At 44.4% G+C, this 26,773-nt stretch overlaps 1 protein-coding gene, 1 long non-coding RNA gene and 1 other non-coding gene across 6 annotated transcripts in view; 2 read left to right on the top strand and 1 right to left on the bottom strand.

Annotated features, from left to right (window-relative positions):
* The first annotated feature begins 12,623 nt into the window (after positions 1-12,623).
* On the top strand, positions 12,624-13,627 carry LOC107979568. Its single transcript, XR_003482288.2, has 3 exons — positions 12,624-12,917; positions 13,200-13,266; positions 13,494-13,627. It is a non-coding gene; the product is annotated as an uncharacterized LOC107979568 (long non-coding RNA).
* Positions 12,985-13,117, top strand: LOC113834045. The gene has a single exon (XR_003482304.1). It is a non-coding gene; the product is annotated as a small nucleolar RNA SNORA13 (small nucleolar RNA).
* A 1,098-nt stretch (positions 13,628-14,725) lies between the features above and the next one.
* Epb41l4a (erythrocyte membrane protein band 4.1 like 4A) overlaps positions 14,726-26,773 on the bottom strand; it is a 203,473-nt gene continuing 191,425 nt past the window's right edge. For all 4 annotated transcript variants that reach the window (XM_027400694.2, XM_035440209.1, XM_027400695.2 and 1 more), the window contains 5 exons: positions 19,741-19,788; positions 19,061-19,129; positions 16,956-17,066; positions 16,757-16,838; positions 14,726-15,248 (listed from right to left, as the gene is read on the bottom strand). In XM_027400694.2, coding sequence (XP_027256495.1) covers positions 15,120-15,248; positions 16,757-16,838; positions 16,956-17,066; positions 19,061-19,129; positions 19,741-19,788 — 439 coding nt within the window. In that variant the 3' untranslated portion in view covers positions 14,726-15,119. The remainder of the gene's footprint in view (positions 15,249-16,756; positions 16,839-16,955; positions 17,067-19,060; positions 19,130-19,740; positions 19,789-26,773) is intronic.

The following is a 26,773-nucleotide window of genomic DNA, read 5'->3' as shown; positions in this document are numbered from 1 at the left end:
GGGTGACATACCCACAAGTTGTTGTTCATGATGGGGGGATGTCCTTCTGCATATATGTTATTCTTATTGGTTGATGAATAAAACTCTGATTGTTCAATAGCCAGGCAGGGGCTACAAGACGAGGAGAATTCTGGGGAGAGAAGGCAGAAAGTGAGCCTTGAGGGAGACACCATGAAGCTACCAGGAAAGGAATCTGGGCATTCTCTGGTAAGATAAGGCCATGTAGAAATGCATAGATTAATAGTTATTGCTTAATAATTAAGAGAGAACTAGCCAATAAGAAGCCTGAGCCATTGGCAAAACAGATTATAATTAATATAAGCCTCTGTGTATTTATTTGGGGCTAAAGGGCTGCAGGACCAGGTGGAAGAGAAACTCTGTCCACAGAAGCCTCCATCAATACAGACAACTGTCACTTGCCTAGGACAAGATAAGACCCTGTTGTTGAAGATACTGCACATCTTGGCTGCAGTACAAGGAGAAATCTAGCATCAGGTAGTCCGGAAACTTTCTCCCTGCTGGATAGCCCACACAGGGCCAGAAGGTGTGGTGCAGACTGGTGGGGGAGAAATATCGCCAATGGTCTCACTTAGCTGTGAGCCCTGTGTGTAACACTGAAGGACCAGGAAAGATAAATCCACTGACACAACAGTAGTAGGTAAGCTATGAACTTTCATCATTGGATTTGAAGCCCACACCACAAGAAGGAATTCACATCTGGTACTATAAATCAGAACAACAGCTGGGGGAATCACAAGCCCTCATGGGGAAGCCATTGCTCTTGTTTTGCTGGATAGATATGATGTATCTGTCAAATCACCTTAATAATTGTATTTATGCCCACAGGTTAATGCCACTGTCAGGAGTACTTTGTAATGTTCAGAGGCAGAGACACATTAACTGGTCAAAGTCCTGAGAATAAACGACTTTGGGATGCCCAGCCATAAATGGGACATCTGGACAGTATCCTCACCCCCTCCAAGCTTCAGGGAGAATTGAGGAAGAAGGGGAAGAAAGACTGTAACCTGGAAAACAAGGAGGGTAAAGGTGAAATGCCAACTTTTGAGCATGACATAACTGTGGCATTCTCGAACTCACAGCAGTCGTGAGCACCTTCACAAGATCTCCACGGGACTGGGCCCTTCGACAACCTGGCATGGAGCAGGCTCATGGGGCCCACTTCCCCTGAGCATTCATGGGCAGTTACTGATTTCTGAGGGCTCTGGGGGAGGCGGAGGCATTTAGTTCAGCAGAATCTCTAGTAAGGTGCCCATGCTCCTACAAGCAAACCCTCACCCATACCCATGCTCCTACAAGCAAACCCTCACCCATACCCATGCTCCTACAAACAAACCCTCACCCATACCCATGCTCCTACAAGCAAACCCTCACCCATACCCATGCTCCTACAAGCAAACCCTCACCCATACCCATACCCCAATAAACCAACCCTCACCCATGCCCACGTTCCTATGAACAAATGAAAGTCATTGGGTCACAGACAGGGAAAGAGGTGGGGGTGGGGCAAGGAGTTGAAGTGGGGGTAGTCAGGGGAGGAAGAAGATTAATGAGAGGGGGACAAATGGTAACTGGAATCAACAGAGTAGAAATATATAATGCAATGTATAAAATATGATCTTGAAACCCATTATTATATAGAGCTAATAATGCTAGTAAAAATACTTTTAAAAGCTGTCCCAGAAAACAAACAGATTCTAACTCACTGAAAAACAGTGAAAGCCAAGCTGAATTTGGACTATTGGGATAAGCTAATATTGAAAATTCTCATTCTCTAAAAATTTACCCTAGCTTAATAATGACAAGAAAATAACAATTGAAAGAAGAGCCTTTCATGACTCCTCAAGAAAATGGGAATGAGTCTACCACAAAATCCAGCAATTCCACTCCTAGACATATACCCAAAAGAAGCACATTCATATAACAAGGACATCTGTTCAACCATGTTCATAGCAGCATTATTTGTAATAGCCAGAAACTGGAAGCAGCCTAGATGCCCCTCAACCGAAGATTGGATAGAGAAAATGTGGTACATTTACACAATGGAGTACTACTCAGCAGAAAAAAACAATGGAATCTTGAAATTTGCAGGAAAATGGATGGAACTCGAAGAAACCATTCTGAGCAAGGTAACCCAATCACAAAAAGACAAACATGATATGTACTCACTCATATGTGGACCTGCTTTATGATACATAGTAGTGACCATGCTTTATCAGAGCTGTTTTTAATGATGTTGCTCAGAATGGTTTCCTTCCAGATGATGATTGAGAAGCTAATTTAAAAAAAAAAATGGTGCCAAGTACCACAAGAGTAACAGAACTGTGCTGTTTTCTGGGATTTTGGGTTTTTTTACTTTTTTTTTGTTGTTGTTGTGTTTTTTTTTTTTAATGGAGTGTGCTGGATGTCTCTACAATTTTGTTCAAATGACTGCAGAACATGGAAAAGCTGCTGCTGCTATTGATGCATAACATATTGCTATTATTGGTCTTTTTATATAAATATAAATATATATGTAGGAAGCCGGTTCCTGCATTATCTATTACAATAATAGGTGCCTGAAGACACCAAGTTGTAAATTACTTCACAGGCGCTGGGTAATCTCCATTCCTTTGATCTCTGCCTATCCCGTGGCTCATTTTGCCTGAGGAGCTGAAGCCATTCATAGGGTAACACGTCCCAGGCGGCTGGTCAGCCTTTATAAGGGATGGTTTTCTTGGTTTAGTGTCTCCACTCTGGGAAGCTTATGCTCTTACACTCTCAAGATGCATTAAAGCTTGTCTACAGAAGGATCCGAATGTCCCGTGTATGATTTCTTGCTGGCGAGAAATACAGAGCGCGCGCGGGACATATGGTGCCGAAACCCGGGAACATGTGAACATCTCCAGCACCGCGGAGACCCCTCTAACGAGGCAGATTCAGAACTGCAGGGTGGTAAATTCGGAGAGGTATGATTTTTCTGGACTTTGGCTTGGGAATGTTGCTATTGTGGGAGGTTAATATAGAGGCTTCTATGCTTTTACTAGGAGCTATTTTGACTTTTCTCACTGTTGTAGCAATCTTAAAGAAGTCCAGAATTACATATCAGAAACCGAATGTGGTGAGAGATGGGGCGCGCCTAACAATAAAATATAAGAAAAAAGGACCTCCCGGGATGTCTAGTGACAAGGGAGTAAATAATTTGTTAAGAGAAACAACAATAAATAAGAAAAAAGGACCTCCTGGGATGTCTACTGACAAGGGAGTGAATAATTTGTTAGATGATTCTGTAAATAAGTTTAAAGCTTTAAATCTTGATAGCTCTAATGACTCTAAAAGCTCAAGAGATGGGGTTTTGGAAGGAACAGCTCAGCTGGATGAGGGAGAGACAGAGAAGGAGGGAGAGAGAATGGGGAATGGCCGGTCACACCCCGGTAAATTTAAGAGAAATAAAGACTCAAAACCTAGCCTCTGCCCTATGAGGCTATCGCCTGTTAATTCAGTGGGTGTACTTTCATCAACACACCCACTATTTGGTACCGACTCCTTTTTACCATCAGAGGAGCGGAAAAAATTACAGATGGCTTTCCCAGTCTTTGATAGGGGAAAAGGCCATGCCTACTATTCAACACTTCTTAAAGGCCTGGATTGCCTGGGGCTTTAAAGCCTCATAAACATTGACGCTCGGGCCAAGCGTCTCACCTCAAAACCTAAAAGGCCAAAAGGAAATGGTAAAATGGAAAGATGTCTTAACTGGTCTTTGGAGAGGCCCGGATCCTATTCTCATAAGATCCAGGGGAGCGATATGTGTTTTTCCACAGGATGAAGAAAATCCTCTGTGGATCCCAGAAAGACTCACCCGAAGAGCCCCTTCAGACCTTCAAAAGTCGAAACTCCACCCGCTCCTCGGGAATTGAGAGCCGCTATTGTTATCCAGATTAACTCCTGCCCTTGGCGGAGAGATTGTCACTGCTTAAGGGGTGGGGGTGATTGTTTGATGCAGCCGTTTGCGGATTGCTGTTATTTTTGGCTGGTCTGTGAGAAAAGGGGTGGGGGTGAAATTGTTTGATGCAGCCGCTTGCGGATTGCTGTTACTTTTGACTGGCATGTAAGCTCCAGGGCTCAAACCAAGAGACCGCCCAAGCGCTTATATTTTGGCTAACTATGCTTTAGCAATAGGCCGCCGGCCAGACAGCTCTTGCACACCCGGAGCCTAGGCTCATTGTACAGGGTAGAGTGTCTGGTCTGGGCAGCCCAAAGAGGGATGCTGAGCAAAGGCATTGCACAGAGTTGCCTATTATGCAGGCTTCTCTGGGAGGTACGTTGACCTGCATAAGGGTTACCTGCCCCGAGACTTCCCTTTCCCAGAAAAACGGCAGAGGACAGGTCAAGAGCGCTTCGGGTCAAGCTAACAGCCTGATGGCGACTCTTGTACACAGTCTTAATGTTTGATTTTGGGAAGGTTCAACCTCTGCCTCTATCCCTCAACATATGGGTGACCTATTTGCTTGTAATAATATAAAGCCTTTTCATTAATTAATAAAAAAAGGGGGATATGTAGGAAGCCGGTTCCTGCATTATCCATTACAATAATAGGTGCCTGAAGACACCAAGTTGTAAATTACTTCACAGGCGCTGGGTAATCTCCATTCCTTTGATCTCTGCCTATCCCGTGGCTCATTTTGGCCTGAGGAGCTGAAGCCATTCATAGGGTAACACGTCCCAGGCGGCTGGTCAGCCTTTATAAGGGATGGTTTTCTTGGTTTAATGTCTCCGCTCTGGGAAGCTTATGCTCTTTCACTCTCAAGATACATTAAAGCTTGTCTACAGAAGGATCCAAATGTCCCATGTATGATTTCTTGCTGGCGAGAAATACAGAGGGCGCGGGACATATATATAAATATATAATTTGAATTTTTGGAAACTTTAGCTGTGCTGTCAACTTTGGGAAAAAGTTTCCCAGTTTACCGTGTTGAGTTGGCATAGTACAGAAATTAACAGCCATATTGGTCTAGAAATGTTGAACTTAATTTTTTCCCATTTGTACAGGGGTAACACACTGTATTAAATATGTAAGGTCTTATCTACGTGGGTTTGATTACAAAAACTAATAATAAAAAAAAAGATCTGCACAAGACTGACAGGACCCATGGGTAGGGAGGGGGTCATGTGGCTCCATCCCTCTCTGAGTATCTTTAGATTGCTGGGAGAAGGAGAAACGTTTTCTACACTAGTATAGCTACTGGTAAGGTACTCATACTCCTGTTTAAAAACTCCCCAGCCTTAGCAGCTGAAGCGATAGCTCAGAGGTTAAGAACACTGACTGCTCTCCAGAGAAACCAGGTTCAACTCCAAGCACTCACAGTGGCCTACAACTGTCCATAACTCACACGTGTGGTGCATAGACACAGACAGGCAAAATGCCAATACACACAAAATGAATAAATAATAATTTAAAAGTACTGAAAAAAAGCCCTCATTAGGGTTAGGGCTATGCTCCTGTCAATAACTCCAAGGAAACTTATTGTGTCACACAAAGAACAACAAAAGTAGCATGAAATTAGAAGGGGGACTAGTTGATGAAGAGGAAAGTGGTGAAGAGGGTGGTAAGAAGACAAGAGAGGAAAATGGGGTATGAATATTAGAACATGCTATATACATGCTTGAAAATGTCACAATGAAAACTATTATTATGTGTGACTAATATATATTAATAAAGATATAAAAATTCAAAAAAAAGAGAAGAGCCTTTCAGCTGTCCATCAATGGCACATTCCCAAGTTCTCCTGGCGTAAGCTTGAACACCCTGCTGAGAAAGGAATCGCCATCTCGTGAATTGGTCCTTCCCAATGGGATTACTTAAATGAAACTGGAAACTGTCCCTTTAAACCTTCCACCCACTTTGCTTTAATATGGCCCCTTGAGAGCACACAGGCTAAAACACAAACCATCACTCCTATAACAGACTCAAATATGTGAAACCATCATCTTCTGCGTTTGCTTCAGTCACTCCCAGGTGTGATGTAGTTCCGCTGCGTGCAAAGTTCTGGAACGCTCTGCACCCTGCTGGGGTCCCCACTTGAGGTGCAGCACAGGTAACTGAAGAAAAGGTGATCTAGCCAGTGGAAGGGCGCCCCCCATCTCTTCACCATATCAGACTTTTTCGTCAGTAAAGCCCAAACCAGTGCTTCCTGCGCTGGTGACATGACATCCTCCTAACTGATAGTAAACCCACTGCCAACTACACCTCTTACGTCTTTCCCAGATGCGCTGCAGCTACCATGTGTGCATATGCTGTGGGCTTTAGGACCTAAATCTTGGCCTTTAAACGTAATCTCTTTAAAATCGCTGTTAGACTTCTGTTTTAGCCCACTGGTTTTACCATTTAACTCAGGTTCTTTAATGTCACATCAAACCAAGTTGGAGACGTGACTCTAGTTGTCCTCAAATAAACCTCCAGTTTGAAAAGTTGTTTTTTTTTTTTTTTTTAATACGCTTCCCTTTCATAACAGCCTACTGAACAACCAATCAGGTGTCAGTACACAGAATTACAGTTTCATCAACGCTCCTATGCCACGTCATCTGGAAAAGCAGAGACTTGGACAATAATCATACTCAAATTCAGGTTTCTAAGTCCTGTTGTGCCCATCCCAGCTCTCGGGGTAGACACGGCACTAAAGAAGGACGTTTGTTGGGGTGGGTATTGAGCCTATTCTGGGCCTTAATGAGAATTGCCAACCATTAACTGGTAGTGCATTACAGACCACAGTGACTATCATAGACCAGAATTACAGAGGGAAGAATCAAAATCCACCAGCTGCTCCCATCTGGCAGCTCTACTCTTGGGCTCCATGATTCTGGAGAGTCTGGATCCCAGGCTTCAAGTCGCCCAGTCCGCAAGGATGTGATTTGAGAGACTTTGAATAACGGTGACTGAACTAAAGGAGTAAACAAACAAAGCTAAGGGCTCGGTGCTTGGTGTTCTGCCGCACGACAGACCCCCTCCTCGTACAGCATCCTCCCATGCTCGAAGCCCAGAAGACCTTCCAGTGTTAAACGCAGCAGACAGAGGGACAGACTTCTCTAAAAAAAAATACCCGTGGAAGCCGGGTGTTGGTGGCGCACATCTTTAATCCCAGCACTCGGGAGGCAAAGGCAGGCAGATCTCTGTGAATTCGAGGCCAGCCTGGTCTCCAGAGCGAGTGCCAGGATAGGCTCCAAAGCTACACAGAGAAACCCTGTCTCCAAAAACAACAACACAACAACAACAACAAAAAAAAAAAAAACCCTTGGAAACAGGGACAGAAAACAAATGCCACATGCAGTTAGTCTCCAAAAATTCGTTCAAACTTTATTTTTGTGTATTTGTTTGCGCGCAAGTGCAGTGCCTGCTGGAGTCCAGCAGAGGGCACTGGACCTGATGGGGCTAATAACAGGTCCCAACCTGGGTACTGGGATCCAAACTCTTGTCCTCTGTCCTGAAAAGGACTATGTGCTCTTTATCAATGAGCCATCTCTCGAGTCCATTCACCACAGTTCTTTTAATTTTCAGATGTGTGACTAAGTACAACAATGAAGTCATACTTGACCAAAAGCGGGGGAAACTAGACAGAACACAGACTAACCACAACAGAGACGTCTCAGTAATGAAGCCCTCATGTCCTTGTGATTCCTGGCAAGCTGGCTTCCATCTAGTGCATCAGTTCTTCGTGTTCCTTCTTAGTTTGGTACACACATCTGTGGTACATAGAATGTTACCATGCAGACATGTTCCATCCTCTCTGGACCATAATGTGCTCTTTTGTATTAAATGACATATTAAAACAAGTCTTGGCTATCAAGATGGCTCAGTGGGTGAAGGTGTTTGCTGCCAAGCCAGATGATCTGAGTTCAATCCCTGGAACCAGCATCATGGAAAAAGAGAACAGCCTTCCACAAGTAGTCCTCTGACCACCATAGGCAGACCTTGGCATACACATACACATGCCCCAACACACACACACACACACACACACACACACACACACACACACACACACATAATTAAATTAAAATTTAAATGAATAAGGAAAAATAAAACAATTTTTGTTTGTTTTTTGAGACAGGGTTTCTCCGTGCAGCCCTAGCTATCCTGGAACTCGCTCTATAGACCAGGCTGGCCTTGAACTCACAGAGTTCCCAAATGCTGGGATTAAAGGCACACAACGCTACTGCCCAGCAAAACAAACCTTTTCCAACAGCATTTTTCAAAACTCCAATGCCTGGGCTATTTTAGTATAATTTTTTTTTAATTCCTGGAATATAGAATATTCTGCTCAATCTGCCACCACCGCCCGGATACTTTTCCCAGTTGAAGTGTTATTGTAGGAATGCAGTGCTAGAAATCAGTACGGGTTTTGTGGCTGTCTTATACTGCCACCTGGTGGTCATTATATGTGCATACATCAGGCCTGATGAAATTTCCTGAATTGGCAGTCATAACAGTTTTTTACAGTATCTCTGTCATTCAGTCTCCCCTGAAAGATCTCTAAAATGGTGCAAAAGGGATTCTTACTCAAACTAAGATCAGCAGATCTTACTGAACCATATAACTACCTGTTATTTAGCATAAGACATAACCAATAATTTGTAATGAAAAAAATGTAAGAAAAAAATTTAAGGCCACCTATATCCCAAACTTAAACAAAAGAAAAGAACAAGTCTTGTCCAAGCATAGACTTACATGGATTTAAATAAAAATCAACATATAAACATCAGAAGGCCAGAATTAGGAGTTACAGAGCCTGTGAGGCCCAGTGAAGCCTGGGTTTCATCCCTATCATAGCATAGACAAGGAGTTGCAGTGGACTCTAATCTCAGCAAGTGGAAGGTGGAGGCAGGAGGATCAATAGTTTAAGATCAACCAGCTTGAACTATATGGTACGTTGGAGGCCCTGTCTCAAAAAATAAATAAAAATTATTAAGAGTATTGCTATAAATGAGTGGTTATAAACATTTTCACAGAATTTCTTGCTATATTTTAGAATTCACATTTATCATTTGTAAAATGTCTTTTTTTATTTTAAGTTTTCATGATTTCTGATATGAATTAACATGAATATTTTATTAAGGATAACATTACTTACAATTACATTTACTACAAGTGTCTGGTCAATTATACATAGAATGTCCCTTTTATTAATTTGATTTAATAGAGAAAACTTGCATTACTGCCGAATCAAAATCACCAGTTATTTTCTTTGTTCTTTAGAACAGTCCTTTATTATCCAAGTAAACTTTACTTATTGTTTTGCATAGTTATATTTTCTTAGCACTCATTGTTATCAGCTTCTTGCCACCCCCCCCCAAAAGAAACAGTCCTTGTTGCACTTTGAATTGAAGGGACCAGCTTCCCTTTTGGCAGCCATAACGGCCGAACACGAGCTTCTATGACCTTGTCCTAGACACTAGAAAGTCAGATGCCTGCCTCATGACAAGGAACCAATCAGAAGTTAGCTGGTGGCGCTATGCTTTACGACCCTGGGTGTGCTTTACGGACAAGCGCACAGCAATGACGTAGAGAGCATAGCAACCACCCTGGGAGGGCCTATGGGCCATAACAACCAGTTGACCAATCAACACAGGGCAAGCCCTCCAAGCCTGGAGGCACACCAATTGTAAGCCTGTGCGTACCCCTAGACACTCCCCTTACGCTGCCCTATAAGATCTTTTGGGAGCCCCTAGGAGCCGTCTTTTCTAGCCATCCGCCATGATTGCGGTGAAAGACCCGAGCTAACATGGGGTTAGCTCGTTAAATTACAATAAAGCCTCGTGCAGTTTGCAGCAAGCTCTCGAATCTGCCTGGTGATGGGGTGACCGCGAACATGGCCTGGGACCCCAGATACTTGAGTTTTGGGGGGTCTAACAGAATATGAAATGGACCCACAGACTCATGTGCTTACTGTTCAGTCTGTCCCATGCCCCGCCCCAACATACACAACAGTTACCCTCGCCTGCCATGGAGTCTCCCAAGGTTCACCACGCTCTTCTTTATCATAACAACCCCCATCACCACACACCTTCACACACGCACACCACATGCACGCACACGCACCCATCAAATAATACACACACACACACACACACACACACACACACACACACCACACGCACGCACTCACGCACGCAGGCACCCTGTCGTGGGGCTTTTTTGAGAGGTGGTGGGAGCCAAAATGCCGGGCTTAGCAGGAGGAAGTAAATAGCTGAGGACAAGGATTTGAAGGTCAAACCTGACCCCCAACCCACTTCCTTTCTCCCTGCTTCCCCCTTAGCCAGGCGTTGGGGGTGCACGCCTTTAATCCCAGCACTTGGGAGGCAGAGGCAAATGGATCTCTCTGAGTTCAAGGCCAGCCTGGTCTCCAGAGCGAGTGCCAGGATAGGCTCCAAAGCTACACAGAGAAATCCTGTCTCGAAAAACCAAAAAAACAAAAACAAAAAAAGTCACCCTGGCTGGGCATTGGTGGTGCACGCCTTTAATCCCAGCACTCAGAAGGCAGAAGCAGGCAGATCTCTGAGAGTTCAAGGCCAGCCTGGTCTACAAGAGCTAGTTCCAGGACAGCCTCCAAAACCACAGGAAAACCCTGTCTCAAATAAACAAACAAACAAAAAATTCAAAACAAAAAAAAAGTCACCCTGAAAAAGGCTCAGTGCTACCCAGGGGGGGGCCTTAACTGAGGAATCAGGAGGAAGAGTAACACACTAGAAGGGGGGATAAATAGCACTGTGAGAATTTGAAACAAAACATTAGGATGCATTACTTTATAAGCTTACTAATACACATGCATGTGTATACACACACATACATATAATGAATGATATATATGCCACACCACATGAAGTGACGGTACTCACCCAAGAGTCACGCTCATCTAAAAAATATCCCAGTACCTGGCAGGTAAAAACTCCCCTCTGTGGTCAGAGAGACAAGTGAGACTCCCAAGATAACAGGAGCCATTGTCATTGCCCTGGTCACCTCCCAGAGATTGACGGTAAGTCCACATTGCTGAAGACACCACAGGCTTTGGTCATGGGACTTGGAGGTGAGCTGGGACTGACCTGGAAGCCTTCTCACTGAGGACTGGCTCCCACAGCATCAGAAGGGAGAACAGTTGGTAGTCCTGTCCCCCCATCTCACCCCACCCCACCCCTGCCAGCCCTAAAGCCTGTGCATAGGCACAGACATCTTGGAGGACGATCCTGCCTGGCACACAGGGAAACTGGAGCTGTTCTGCTGTAATTAACACCGCACATGGCTGTGTGTCCTTACACAGTGCCCCAGCTCCAGAGGTGGGCGTGCAGAGAAGAGCAGTTTACAAATGTCCCTCCCTGTCCCCTGGAACTGTCCTTTCCCTGGCAGGATGTGTGCAGTTGAAGTCATCAGAACGATGAGGACTTTGGAAATGGCTTCTGGACACCTACTGACAATCTAGTGTGGATGTACATGCTCTGCCTTGTACTCTCCAAGTTTAGGGGGAAGAAGCCGGGGAAAGAGGAGTGACCACATAAAAGTGGACATTGTGACCAAAAGAATGTAGTGACCCCTGACCTGCACTGAGAAGTCACTATAACATCTTGGGTGATGGAAAAGTTGGTTCAGGGGGACCTATACCATAACAATTGTCATTTGGACACTGAAGGGTACAACACAGGAATGTGATGGATTTTAGTCTTGCCTTTTGCTAGACAGAATGAGAGTAAGGACATTTTCTGGTGTTGGGCTGGCAGTGGGCCTAGGTTTACATGTACACTTGTTCCCTTAGGTTACTGACCACTGTTCAGAGCTTGGATTTCCTCTTGTACAGGTAACAGCCATCTCTATATGCACACTCTGTATGTATATATGGTAATATTCATCTGTGTATTACACACACGAGCATAAAGTGTGAAGGAGGGTTATGGAGTTCTCCAGCTGTGTATGGTACATAATGACATCTAATGAACGATGCAAATGAACTGAGCTGTTCCTCTGTACCCCGAGTGACGAATGTACCTTCCTGGATTAAGATCTCAGAAAGGGACGCGTGCTGCCAGTATTCTTTCTATGGCTTCATCTTGTGTTCTCTCCTCTTTCACCGGCTTCTTTTGTCTGCTTATCGATCGTCCAACACTAGACTGCAAAACAGCATTCACATCCCGGTTCCCAGACATTTCAGACAGAACCTGGAGCACGTACGGACTCAATCCTGGTTTGGGTTTAGGTTTTTTGTTTTCGACCTTGCTGTTCCTTATACGGAGGAGGAGCAACGTCCGGCCTCCCTCAGTTATAGGTCTGGGGTCCTCCAGCTCTATGCCCGCTGCTTTCCGAGTCCTGCAAGGAAGGGGAACTAGAGACACACTTGAAAAAAACTTCCTTATTATCCTATTTGCAGGGTAGGATGCGGACAGAACCGGTTCCACAACAGCCACAGTGAGAGCCGGGCTCCCGCGTCCTCTTTCGAGGAAACCTGAGCCGCAGCCTCCCGCGATGCACTTCTCCCTCCGGCCACACGGCGGCAGGAGAGAGCGCGGCAGCAGTGGTACAGTCCGAAGTCCCCCCGCCCCGCGGACAGTGGGCTCGCCCGGCCGTAGAAAAGCATTGTGGGACTGCAGTTCCTCCTTTCTGTGCTCTCACGTGGCGCGCAGCATGGCAGTGCTGGTAGCCGGGGCTTGGTGGGCGGCTATGGAGTGGGAATCTGAGGTGTCCGCGGCGGCTTCGGGCCGCTACGGTCCCTTCCCTAAAGAAGGGGAGACGGCGCGGACACGGTGGCCGTGCGAGGGCCCGGCGGGCCCCGTGTGAAGTGGGTCTCTGTGGCAGCCGAGCGCCGTTTGTGGTGTCCACCTTCACCGTATGTCCACCCAGGAGCACAACCGGGCGAGAAGGGAGCGGACGTCGGAGTCAAAAGGTGGGATTGAGAACCCCTTCCCAAGCTCCGAATAAGGGTAGGCCGGCCTGCGGCTCCGTTCCTGTGTAGCCTTTGTGTTGCCCGTTCACCTTTGCTCACTAGTGAACGCGGTGTCAAAAAAGGCATAAATTAATGCTTTGCGGCCATTTCTTACCCTGGAGCTCGGTGTCTTGGGTGTCGGAGCTGCATAAGTAACACAAAGTCTACCCTAACGTGAGGGTGAGTGTAATGCCCAACGCCGGGAATGCCGTTTCTTTTAACTGGTTCTTACTCATTTGGCAGGTTGGTGTCTGAAGCTGGTGAATACTTATTGAACGACAGACACACGGGAGTGCAAAGGTGGCTTAAGGTAGGAAGGCTGCAAAGCACAAGCGGTGGGGATTTCCTTCTAAAGTTGGTGTGCCTATCTGAAGCTAGCCCAGAAGGAACTGAAGAGGAGATAGACCACTCGTTGGCTTACTTTTATGAATGTTGGGCTGCAAGAACAAAATTGGTCTAGTTTTGCCAATACTAAAGGCTGTGGTGGTGAGTAAAGTGTTTTTTCATACGAGTAAAGTGTTTTTTCATTTCTTTTAGGATATCCTTGATTTGGAAATTTGATCTTCAGAAACATGGATGGCTTGAATTTTCTAAGAGGTGTGTGGAGACACTGCATTGATGAATGCACATTTGTAAAAAAGAATGAATAAATGTTTAATATGCCGCTTTGAGACTTGTGTGCTGAATTTGACAGGCTGCCAGAGTGCCTTACTGGGTTCCTGTGTAGCAGCTAAACTGGCTGGCATAACTTCTCCCTTTGCTTAACGGGAAAGGACAGATAGTGCATTGGGGAACGCTGTCCTGGGAGCTGGAGTGAAATATAAAGGGGAAGCATTCTTTGAGATAAATCCAGTAGGAAGATGCCATCAAATGGTCGAAACCCAAGGAAGCAGTTGGTGGGGGTAGAAGCCATTGTAAAGCATAATTGTGAAGATACCATGTGAGGGGCGAGATTGAACACTGATGTCAGCTGCTGTGTTCCCTCTGTTCCGGTTTCAGGTTAAAAGTAGTCTGAATAGTGTAGGGTGGGCCTGTCCAGGAGCTGGGGATGTTAGCAAGGACTGAATAGGCAGTAAAGAGACCAGACCACTAAGGCTTGGGCTTTATTAAAGCAAGATCAGGAATAACGGGAGGGAGGGGGTGGTTCTAGGGAGGTAGGCCCGATGACTTTATCACAGTGAGGTGAGCAGCAGAGGATACCCAGCAAACTAGAATTACAGCAGAGAAGGAAGAGTGTTAAACATCACACTGGATGGAAAGGAATCCTTGAGTTTGGTTTTATTGGGGGGGGGGTAAGTAAAGGCCACAGTTGAGGTTTGGATGCTGTGGAGAAAATTTGGCAATCACTACTACAGAGCAATCTGCCCCAGTTGACTGGGTATTTAACATTAGGATATTGAAGATGGTCTTCAAAGGAATAATAGCTGGAGGCATTTATGGGGCAAAGTGAACTACTGGGCTGTAACAAAATGAATGACTAGAAGTGGGAAAGTGCACAGCTCTTAAGCCCTGCAGGGGCAGATAAGACCCTGTCTTGCAATGGGAAGAGGCTTAAATAATAAGGGAACAGAATTTCAAGGAGGCTAGAGACAGACAGCCACAGGGAAAGATGGGTCTCAGCTGATGACAGCAATACAGAGGGGTTCTTTTTACAATTATTCCTATCTGAAGTCACCTTGCACAGAGAAAGGGTCCAAAGTTTGAGTACATGGATGTGTTGGGCAGGTAACAAGGTCCTAACAGGTAAACACAAGACAAGGACACTTGAATTCAAATTAACACTTAACAGCTTTTTACAATATTCGTAAATAACCATTGGGACTTAATGCCACAAAATACAATATTACAGCTTTATGGGGATAAGTCATGACAGTCTACAGGCCAGGCATCCAGGGGCTTCATCAGAAGCATCTAGTCTTGGCTCTATGGTGGAGATGAGATGCATGGAATTGGATGGGTCTCAGGTAAGACTGGCATCCAGTGAGTTCATAACCTTCCAGTCAAAAGGCCCCACAGCACAAAAACGCTTGTGTAAGCCCTTTAAAAATGTTTCTTATGCTAAAGACACATGTCCAAGAGAAGTGGATAGTTAACTAATTCACAGTTTCAAAAGTACCAGTGGCACACAGCATTTCCATCCCTACCCTTTGCCCCTTAACAGGGTCAAGTCTCTGTCTTGAGGCGGGCAGCCTGGATGGTTTTTATTGTTTTTGCTGTATGTTTTCCAGCCAGATTGATTGTAGATAGCTGAGATTTTTCTTCAATTAGGCTGTCTTTAGATCCATTTCTTCTCTAGAAAAACATTTGATAACAAAACAATCAGATTAAGTAATCATATTAAGAACTTTTAGAAACAGACCAGAAGCTGGACAGAGGGGCAAACTTGTATAATCTTGGGAAAAGACCAAGTCCAGCCTAAGCTACATAGTGTGGCCACCTTTGCAAGTTGTAATTATGAAAAGTTTGATAACATTTGGAAGCTACCTCTAGTTAACTGCAAAATCAAATGTGTTTAATGTTGCTCTGACAAGATTGGGTACACATCCGTTTTATTCATTACTTAAAAGACTTCCTTAACTAGGATTCCTTTTCTGAGCAAAGCCTCTCACCCTATGAAACAGTTACTAAACAGTGTGATCACTTACAGAGTTCCCCATCATCTGGAACTGTGTCACTGCCAACAGAATGAGGAGCCTTGGAGATTTGATTATCGAGAGGTTAATTGACCTCCCTGAGCCTGGACACCATGCCCAGGACTTCTGGAGTCTGGACTTATACACAACCCATTAATTAGGTCAGATGGAAACCCAAGGATACCACCAACAGTGCCTCAACAGCTCTCTGCCATGCCATATGTGTAAGCATTTCCAGGCTGGCCTTCCCTTTGCTGTGGAGGACAGCTACAACACGACCTCCGTACTTCTGTCTGCCATCCCTTTAACAAAACAACTGTGCCCACCATCATTTCTCCAGCTTGAAAAAATAGCTTAGAGCACTTTTTTTTTAACCAGTGAAGCAATTTTTTTGGGGGGGGGAGGGTTCAAGACAGGGTTTCTCTATGTAGTTTTTGGAGCCTATCCTGGCACTCGCTCTGGAGAACAGGCTGGCCTCGAACTCACAGAGATCTGCCTGCCTCTGCCTCCTGAGTACTGGGATTAAAGGTGTGAGCCACCAACACCCAGCTGAAGCAATTATTTTTATCTTAGCTCCACTCACTCCATCTTAGTCTTAACCCTTAGCACCACCTTCCCCCCAACCTTTGGGACCTTGCACTATCTCTTTTAATTCCAAGTGGCTATTTTGAGGCTGCGCCCATAATTTCTGATCACATCCTACCTCCTGCTTTCAGGTTTTATATGTGGATTTTTTTTTTTTTTGATAAACAGAATGGAATTTAAGACTCATTGCTCAATGTATCCAAAGGAACTCCCCAAAGCACAAGATGTTTCTCAAACTTCTCACAGTTGCTTGCCCCTGAGCACACCTCTGACCCTGGCACTTGGGAGGCAAAGGCAAACAGATTCTGTGAATTTGAGGCCAGGCCAGTGAGAGCTATAAAGTGAGACCCTGCCTCACAAAAAAAGTTACCTGTTGGGCAGGCAAGATGGTTTAGTGGGTAGAAGCTGTAGCAGTTTAATCCTTACTACCTGATTTCAAATCTGAGAACCCATATAGAACAGTCCTCAAAGCAGTTCTCTGACCACGCACACAGACCACGCTCATACACATCATACACACAATAACTAAAATGTGTTAATTTTTAAATAGTCACCAGTGGGACACAGTAAAACCTTACTAACCTGATGCACTGTGGAGCCACCGGACCCCTGAGCATCTGAGGAACGGGTCACTGGAAGTGGTGGTACAAGATCTGTTTTTGAGCTGCCAAAGAGAAAATGTCACAACTTGTGAACAGGTCTAAACTCAGATCTTAGGCTCTGCTGGGGCAGGGAGCTCTGCAGGCTGTGTGTGAGCCATGAGAATGGCCTGGACACTTACTTCACTTCCGAGAGAACCGACCGCTCTCCGTCTGAACACTGGGATCGGCGGTACTGCCTGTAACTCCGTGGAGAATGCGAATGCCTGATGCGGACTGGGTCACCCTGAGTCCTGAGAGGACACCGACAAAGCAGGGAAACACACTCAAAAGTCAAAGCAAGAAAATGGGCAATTTTTCCTGAACACAAAACTATAAAAATGAAACTTTCAAACTGCCTTTGATTATTATTGTTTTCATTTTGCAAGTGGATTTTGTTTGACACAGGGTCTCATGAAGTCCAGGCTGGCCTCAGGCTTTAACTGTTATATAGCTGAAGATGATTTAAACTCTTGATCCTCGCAGATCCACACCCCAAGTTCTTGCTAGCTTATAACCATGCATCTCCACACCTAGCTCAGACTTTATTTATTTATTGCAAACTTGGCTTTTATGTGCTGTCAAAGCAGTAGTAATTTAAATTTCACAGTATTTTACAAAATAAAAGTGCTCCTACTTATACTGCAAATGGAGCTGGTGTTGGGGAGGTGGGGGCAGTATGTGTAACCACAATTTGTTGCTGGTATTTGGACACAGGGTCTCATGATTTAGTCCTGGCCTGGACTTTGTGGACAGACAGAAGCAGCCTAGAGCCTGGGTGCCTCTCCTGCCTCTGTTTCAGACTCTGAGATTACAAATATGCTCCACTTTAGACTGGCTTGACCACTAAAACTTAAACACTTCTGAGAATTCACTTGAGTTCTCTCCAGGAATGTGGAAGGAAAAACTACAGTGAAAACAGAACAGCTTCAGCTTCCTGTAAGAAAAGGTCAGCTGTAAATGCTTCAGTCTTCACTGCAGACTTGCTGAGTTCTTCAATGTTCTCAGCACACACACAAAAATGAGGTGTTAGACCTCATTTTTGAAGCCATCCTGACGTCACAATTTCACAGTGTAAACACACACTAGAACATCACATCATATACACCATAAATCTCTTAATCCATTTACTTATAAAAAAAAAATCAATTCCTGACCTAAAAATGATAGCAAGAGGGCTGGCAAGCTTGCTGCCAAGCTTGCCCCAAGTTTGAGTCCCAGAGAGACCAGCATGATGGGAGGAGAGACCTGACTCTCACAAGTTGTTGGCTTCTACACATGAGGGTGGTGCACACGTAAATTCATAGTCTAGGAGGCAGAGGCAGGAGGGGCACTCAAGTTCAGGCTGCTGCCCTCTCACAGTCCAGGCCAGTGTTCCCTTGACCCATCACAAGCCTGAAAACAGCCAATGTATGCTCAGCAGTCTCAATGCAGCTCTATGATGGGAGCTGACTTGGGCTCATCTGACCAGGTTTTGCGGTAAATATAATTTTCCTAATGTTAAAATGGTCGATAAAATTGACTTTGTTATCAGTGAGTATCTCAGCAAAAAGACATTATTTAAAGTGGACATTATCCATCATTCTTTGCAACTGCTCACTCACATACAAACAAGCAGTAGAGAGTCATGGAAAACAGAACAAAAGCAGTTTTGGGGGTGCCGCTTGTTTGAGATAGGGTCTCTCACTCCAGCCCAGGCTGGCCTGAACCTCAGTAGAGATCAAGCTGGCATTGAACGGGTGTCAATCCTCCTGCCTCTGTCTCCCAAGTTCAAGGACTGGAAACCCAAGCCACCACAGAGAGAACAGTTCTATATACCTCTTCTACCTCTCCCAATACGTTAATCTTTAGTTAATGTACTAACTGAAACACTGCATGGAACATAAAGAATGAACTGTTCCCTTCTTGGTGGTCTGAATATTTGAATATTTAGTACCCAGCTAGAACTGCTGGGAAGGATTAGAAGCTGTGGCCTTATTGGGGGTGTATCACCAGGGTGGGTGAGGTCTCAAGGACTCAGCCGTTGCCAGTGTGCCCTCTCCGCTTCCTCTTGTGGATCAGGATGAGCTGTCAGCTGGTCCTGCCACCCTTGATCTGCTGTACCAGACTCTAGGCTGGATCCTAACCCTCTGAAGCTGTAAGCCAAATCAAACCCTTGACTGTAGTGTTTGGTCACAGCAATAGAAAATGACGTAATTACGCCTTCGAACTAATAAAACTGTGCAAAGGCTCTCAGAGCTGCACTCACTCCACTTTAGTGTATGGGATCTCCTTCAGCTGCTCTTCTGACAGCCCCGATGGGTCCACGAGTTCCTTCCTAGGAGAGAATAAGCAATGAGGTAAAAAGCTGTCACGCCTGCATACATTCTAATACCACTCCCAAATGACAAATTTCCCCTTCCTGCCCTCGTCTCAAAACGTGGGGTTGATAAAAGTAGTACTCACGTATGATGTGCACAAAACTGAGAAAACCAAATTGCCTTCAAGGACAATTGGGAGAAACCCTTTCCTGTAGCTCTTCCTCTCCTTTCTGTACCCCACACTCTTCGGGGCCCCCATCTCCCCATTGGTAAGCTTCTCTCCTGTGATGGGGTCTTTCTCTTCTATATGGATTTGCTTCTTGCTGTGAATACTTATAATACTTCTTACAACCGATTTAAAGCTGCACATATCATGCTGGACATGTGGCTTAACTAGAGCACTGGCCGCTCTTGCAGGAGACCCAAGTTCAGCACCCAGCACCCACATGGAAGCTCACAACCATCTGTAATTCCACTTCCGGGGATCCAGCATCATCAGGCACACACATGGTGCATATGCATACGTGTGTGTGTGTGTGTGTGTGTGTGTGTGTGTGTGTTGTGTGTGTGTGTGTAATATGTACGTAGATATTCTCCACTGTACACGTGGGGGAGACCCAGTACTCACTGGATGTGCTTCCATAGCTCTTCTTTGGCTTGGACATCAGGACTTCTTCTGCAAACAATATGAAACAACGGTCACCTCTGCAACACGCGTCCTACACAGACCTCACAAGTTACCTGTAATAGTTCTGTGAGGTCCTCCTTGCCCTCTGGCTACTGGTGGGAGACATGAGCAGCCAGAGCTACTACAATGACCAGTGAAAAGACAGCAGGTAATTTATTGGCCAGTGTCACTGGAAAACCCACATAAATGTGCATAAATAAAACGAGGCATCGCCAGATGTTCATTTATGAAAGAGCCTAAAAGGCAGAGGCAGGGGTCTCACCACAGGTTTGATGCCAGCCTGGCCAGCCAGTGCCACATAGTAAGACCCTACACATCACAAGCAAAAAATACACAGGAAGAAAGGAACACTGGGGACATGGATACAAACCCTCTCTGGTTGTGACTGAACAATGGACAGTGGCCCAGGGGTTCTGGTTCCTCATCTTACTATCTCCTTCTTATTACACTATTTTTTTTAAGATTTTATTTATTATGTATACAACATTCTGTTTCCATGTATATCTGCACACCAGAAGAGGGCACCAGATCTCATAACAGATGGTTGTGAGCCACCATGTGGTTGCTGGGAATTGAACTCAGGACCTCTGGAAGAGCAGTCAGTGCTCTTAACCTCTGAGCCATCTCCCTAGCCCCTTATTACACTTATTTATGTGTGCACATGTGTGTGTCACAGCACACCCAGGACAGTATGCAGGAGTCAGCTCTCTGCTTTCACCATATTGGTCCCAAGGATCTAGCTAAGTTCCTCAGGCTAGGCAGCAGGCACCCCTAACCTGCTGAGCCATCTCACCAGCCACCCACTAGCTGTTTTAAGTAGAAAATAACTCATTTCTATTACCCATTGTTAAGGCTCTTGGCATGATCTGTGATGACCTAGTACAACAACAGCCAGGAGGGAAGGCAAGTGGTCCAATAACATCTCCCCTGTCATGTGACATCTCAAGCAGCATTTCTGCACCATAACTTAGGCCACAGAGAGCAGAGCTGATGGGGGATGTTATTCTGTATATATGTTTCTCTTATCGGTTGATGTATAAACACTGTTTGGCCATTAGCCAGGCAGAAAGCATAGGCAGGGCTACCAGACCAGGAGAAGGCTAGGGAGAGGGAGGCCACCAAGAGACATTATGCTGCGGAAGAAGTAACATGCTGGATTATGGGTAAGTCACAGCCTCATGGCAATACAAAGACTAAGAGGAATGGGTTAGTAATTAAGACAGAGCTAGCCAATAAAAGCCTAAGCCATCATCCAACAGTTTATAAATTAATATAAGTTGTTGTGTGTTTATTTGGGGCAAAGCAGCTGTGGGACTAGACAGGACAAGAAACCTCCAGCTACACAGAGCCTATCTGTGGCTTCCACTCATGCTACCACCTTTTCCCTGAAGAGCTCCTTGGATAGAAATTACACCATTATGTTTAAAGTCTTAGAATAAGAAACCCCAGTCACTACCTGTGTCCATACTCTCCATTGGGTTAACTGTCAACCCCATTATAGCAAGGAATAGTAAAATTATTCCAGTTGTTGCCATGGAATGGGACCCTTTTCAGTCCCCTCAGAAGGAAAAGAGATCTAATAAGGGGCCCAAAGAAAAGTCCTAAGCCCAAACAATTAACAAGGCCAGGAGTTGAGCTGCTGATAAACCCTGCCCTGTGGAATTTTACACTGAGGTTCAGTATCACTTCCAGCATACAATATCATCATCAATGCTCTCATTTTTCTCTCATGCATTCTGGCAGGGCCTGCTGAATCCACAGAATACAATACACTGTTTACTTGGCTGCAGAATCTACTAAACAGTTTCTCCTTTGTGTGTAAAGATTGGAGGGTGGGAACAATAATCTGCTCCTTTGGTCAAATCAAAAGGAGTGAAATGTGGTAAGGGGACGTGTGACCAGGAATGGTGGTGAACATAGATTTTGTTATATGAAAGTGTATGCTTTAAAAAAAAATCACACAAATGGTTCTGGAAGATCTCAAACAGAACCTGTCCTCCTAGACTTTGCCCATCTGATCCCCTGGGTAGTCTGTCAACCTTTAAATGACTCTAAGAAGGTGCTAGTATTTCAGAGTACTAAGCTATTCCTCCGAATGCTGGGTCACAGGCCACTCAACAGTTTATCATAGGACGAGTAGGTGGAGGCTCTGTTCTGCTGGTCAGCTGTTCTTTCAGGAAGGTTCTGGAAGGATTGGTTAGCTGTCTTCATGGTACAGGAAGGTTTGCACCCTCAGCACTGCTAATATTTGAACAGTAACTATTTGGGAGTTTCCCTGTGCTTTTAAGATTAGGTCAGTGCCACCCACAGCATCTACCCACTAGAAGCCAGCGACCCCTCCCCGCTAGTGTTAAAGACAAAAATGACTATGGGTAGGCCATGAGATGGCTCAGCAGGTAAAGAGCTTGCCACCAAGTCTGATTACCTGAATTTGATCCCTGGGACTTACATGTTGGAAACTCCCAAAAAGTTGTTCTCTGGCCTCCACACACAACATGGCAGATAATTCCCACCCCAGCCCCTAACACACAAATAAACAAATGTAATTAAAACTGTTAAATGACTATCAACATTGCCAAGTGTCCCAGGAAGAACAAAGTTGCCCCCACCTGAAAACTACAAGTCTGAAAGTAGTTAAAATTAAGTGACAGAAGTGATTTGACAAGTTATTGCAAAGACCCAGCATGTGACTATAGAAACAATGCAGACAGCAGGTAGGGGGTAAGTTAAAAAAAAAAAAAAAAAGGTGGGTGACACCTGCATCACAGCTGATGACAGTGACAAGACAGAGTGAAGAGTGGTGTGATCTGAAAGCTTGAGGCTCGAAGCTTAATGCTTTAACAGATGAGGAGAAAGAAAAACAGTGTGCAAGGAACATAGGAACCTTGACCACCCTGCCAAACCTAGTGGTGAGAGACGATAAGGAAGAACAATTATTTTTGAAAATGAAGTGTGTGTGTGTGTGTGTGTGTGTGTGTGTGTGTGTGTGTGTGTGTGCACATTCGTGTAATGACTCGGCAGGTAAAAGCATCTGCTGGCAAGTCTGGTGGCCTGAGTTCCAATCCCAGGACCCAAGACAGGTGGGAAGAACCCACTCTTGAAGGTCATCTTGAAGGACTTTCACACGATCACCATGGCGTGCACATTCCTATACACATAAATATACACACATGCACTCAAAAGAAATGCAATATAATTTAAAGGCACACATCCACACAGTTAACAACCTGGTTAAAGGGTAAGCGTAAAGCTCAATGATTAAGCCAAACACGTGCAGCACCCTGCATTAATTAGATCTCTGGTGCTGCATGCCTAGACACTCCAAGAAACAGCAAAAGCCTGAGCACAGCAGGCATTTTTTCTGACTGCTGGTGCTTCGGGTAACTTTAGTTTCTTATTTGTGCCTTTCTGTTTGTACTTTTAGCCAGAGACTTCCTTAGCTTATGGGGATTGGAGGGAGTTGAGAACTTTTTCATGTGTAAGTAAGTCTTGTGATTCCATTCAAGATGACGGTCATTCTGTCTCTGAAAACTTAGCAGGAAAGCTGCCTTGGCCTGGACAAGAGCACCAGTCCCTCCACGCCATAAATTCTGGACCTAAGAGGTTCAGGCATTTAGTCTGTGCCTTTACATCCTGTGGCCCTGAAATGGCAGTGTTCTGAGGAAACAGTTCTAATATGTCCTGTAACTTCGAAGAGCTCAGGGCATGGGGAAACTAAAGCTGGGGGGAAATGACTGCTAGACCATCTGTGATACACAAACACAAGCCACCGTGATGGTGGATATGTTACTCGATGCCTGTATCTGCATATATAGTTTACACTGTCTACAGTTTTGTGTGTTTAGAAACCTGCGAAATTTCAATAGCCATTTCTCCGTGCACACTGGGAGAGCTTGCTGAGTATGCACAAAGCCTTGGGTTCTACGCCAGCACACACAAGACAGGTGTAGCAGCTCATGCCTGTAATTGGGCACTCAGAAGATGGCTCAGGAGATTAAGTCCAGCCTCAGCTACATGCTGAGTTCCAGGCCATCCTGGGCTACATAGACTGTCTTAAAAGAAAGCAAAGCAAAACAAAACAAAACAAAAACTTATGCAGACACTTTGTTTAAAACTCTTCAAAGTTCCTCAGTTGTCCACAATTATAAAATATACCAAATATAAACATGCTACTAGGATTGGTCCAGGATTTTTCCACAGCATCTCCATCTACACTTGTGCAATGATTCAACTTTAAATCAATCAGAGAAATTAGTTTGTATGGATTAGCTCTTAATCCAAACACTTGGGAAGACAGGGAGGAGACTCAAAAGTTCAAGGTCAGTATGGGCTACAGAGTTGCAAAATAACTATGTAATAATATATAATATATAATATTTACTTCAAATAGCAAACATGGCAGTGTCCAGCTTGTGTTGTTGTCATCTTTAAGCTATCTGCATCTCTAAATGGGAATTTAAAGTCAAAAAACCTGGGAATACAAAAACTAAATTTACTGAGAGACTTCTAAGCACTGAACAAATTCTTAGAACTTCCTCTGATATCCTTTAACAGTCAGAAAAAGTGAAATTAGCAACACCTTACTCCTTCTTCCCCTCTTCCTATCCTAATTAGGAACATAAGGTCCAGTAGCCAGCTGTCAAAGTTTATGCAGGAGTGCAAAAATATTCACTGAATATTCACCCAAGGTGTATTTTGTGTTTTATTGGGCCCATCACTTCCAAGGCAGACTCAGTGAACACATGATCAAGTTTTCAGGCAGTAAAATAGTACCATGTGGTGGACACCAGGGGGCAGTGGAACCCACTCGCACACACAGACCATTGTTTGAGGGCCCAGGACAAGACCTCTTCTGCACAACCCAAGGGGTGGAAAGCTGTTTCAGTGAGACTGAAGCTGACCCTATTTTATGTATATATCACAGCAGCAAACACAAATGCCATAGAAATGGAACTGAAAAATATACTAGATAATACTGAGCTTCATAGCGCTTAATAGATTAAGACCCAGTCATGTTCAGTTTAATGCTTATGGGGGGTGAGGAGCACAAATACAAACACTAATAATAATAAACAAAAACTTTTAAAGGAGAAATGGTGTTTGCATTATAAAACTTCCTGCAAAAAAAAATTCTAGGCAAACATTCTTGAGGCAGGCAAGTATCAGGGATAGTTCAGCTATCAGGACTGCACTTGGTTTGGGCTGTGCATATCTCCTTCTAGTAACATGTACTTATGGGTGTCAGGCTGCCAAGGATGTTACTAGGAGGAGATATGCGGCGTGCACACATATATACATGCATACACACATACATACACACACACACATACATATATACATACACACATACATACATACACACACATACATACACACATACATACACACACGCATACATACACACACACATACATACATATATACATACACACACATACATACATACACACACATACATGCATACATACATACACACACATACACACACACACACACACATACATACATACACACACACACATACATACACACATACATATATACATACATACATACATACTAAGTGAACTTGTAGGGAAACCCTCTACTTTCCATCACACGCCTATGTGTTATTGGATGTATATATGATTAAAATCAGATGCATTATGGGACATGGCATGTGTAATAAGTAAAGTTCTACTAATCCAAATTTTCCAGTTAAAATAGAGAACTACACAAAACACATCCCAAGCTCCCAAACTCCTTCTCCCTCAGACAGCATGTAGAAAGAGGCCCCAGGACCTTGATACCTAGGGCCCTTGGGCACCCTCACTTATGGCCCACTGACACTCATGACAGCGTATCTGGATGGCCCTATCACTTAGAATAAAGTTACCATGCTAAATTGCAAATCTGTGTGGGTCTTTATTGCAAGCCCTCAAATAAGACAGAGAATGTGTAAACATTTAGCCTAGGCCCCAACAGGGCAACAATTTCAATGAGGCATTATACAAAATATTTACAGAAGAAATAATGCTGGTTTTATATTAACTCTGAAAAGAAAGAGGAACATAGAACATATCCCAAATTAAAATGTAACTTTGTTTTACACACACACACACAGAAAATCATAGTACTGTATTAAAAAGAGAAGAAAAAAAAACTGGACATGATAGTACCTGCCTGTAATCCTTACTTTTGGGCGTTATAGAGGCAGAAAGATCAGAAATTCAAGGCCCTCAGCAAGACGTATACCTTTAATCCTAGAACTTAGGAGGTAGAAACAGAAGGCTCTCTGTGAGTTCCAGGACAATCTGGTCTCTATAGCAAGTCCCAGGCCAGGTCAGCTAGGGCTACATAGTGAAACTTTGTCTCGAAAAGAAAGGGCAAGGAAGGGGGGGGAGGGGAGGGGAAGGGAGGGGAGGGAAGGCAGGAAGGCAGGATAGAGTGAGTTTGAGGCCAAAGGCTATTTGAAACCCTTTCTCAACAACAATTAAAAAAAAGTTCTATACAGGTAAAAGGACACACTCCTTTAATGCCAACACTTGGTAGGAAAGGCACAGAGCTCTATGAGTTACAGGCCATCTAAGCCTATATAGCAAGTTCCAGATTTATATTGTTTCAGATTTATTTACTTCAATGTGTATGTTTTTCCAGTATGTTTGTCTGTGCATCATGTGTGTGTCTGATGTTAAAGGAGGTCTGAAGAGGGTGTGGGGTCCCCTACAACTGGAATCACAGATGGTTGTGAGCCACCATGTGGGTGCTGGGAACTGAATCTAAGTCCTCTGCAAGAGCAACAAGTGCTCTGAACCACCGAATCATCCCTCCAGTCCCATGGGACCCCATCTTTTTTTTTTTTAAAGTTCTAATCCAAAGCCCAAAGCTAAGTATCTATGATTGAGGAATATACCTTCAAATATACAGCACACGAGATCTATGTTGTGGCCTCCGGTGTCCTCTCCTGGCCTATTATAGTAGGAAATTACCAATA

Source organism: Cricetulus griseus, chromosome 2 (assembly GCF_003668045.3).
Source record: "Cricetulus griseus strain 17A/GY chromosome 2, alternate assembly CriGri-PICRH-1.0, whole genome shotgun sequence".
Classification (NCBI taxonomy): Eukaryota; Metazoa; Chordata; class Mammalia; order Rodentia; family Cricetidae; genus Cricetulus; species Cricetulus griseus.
Note: the sequence above shows the minus strand (reverse complement) of the source record. Positions and strands in the feature narration are given on the sequence as shown.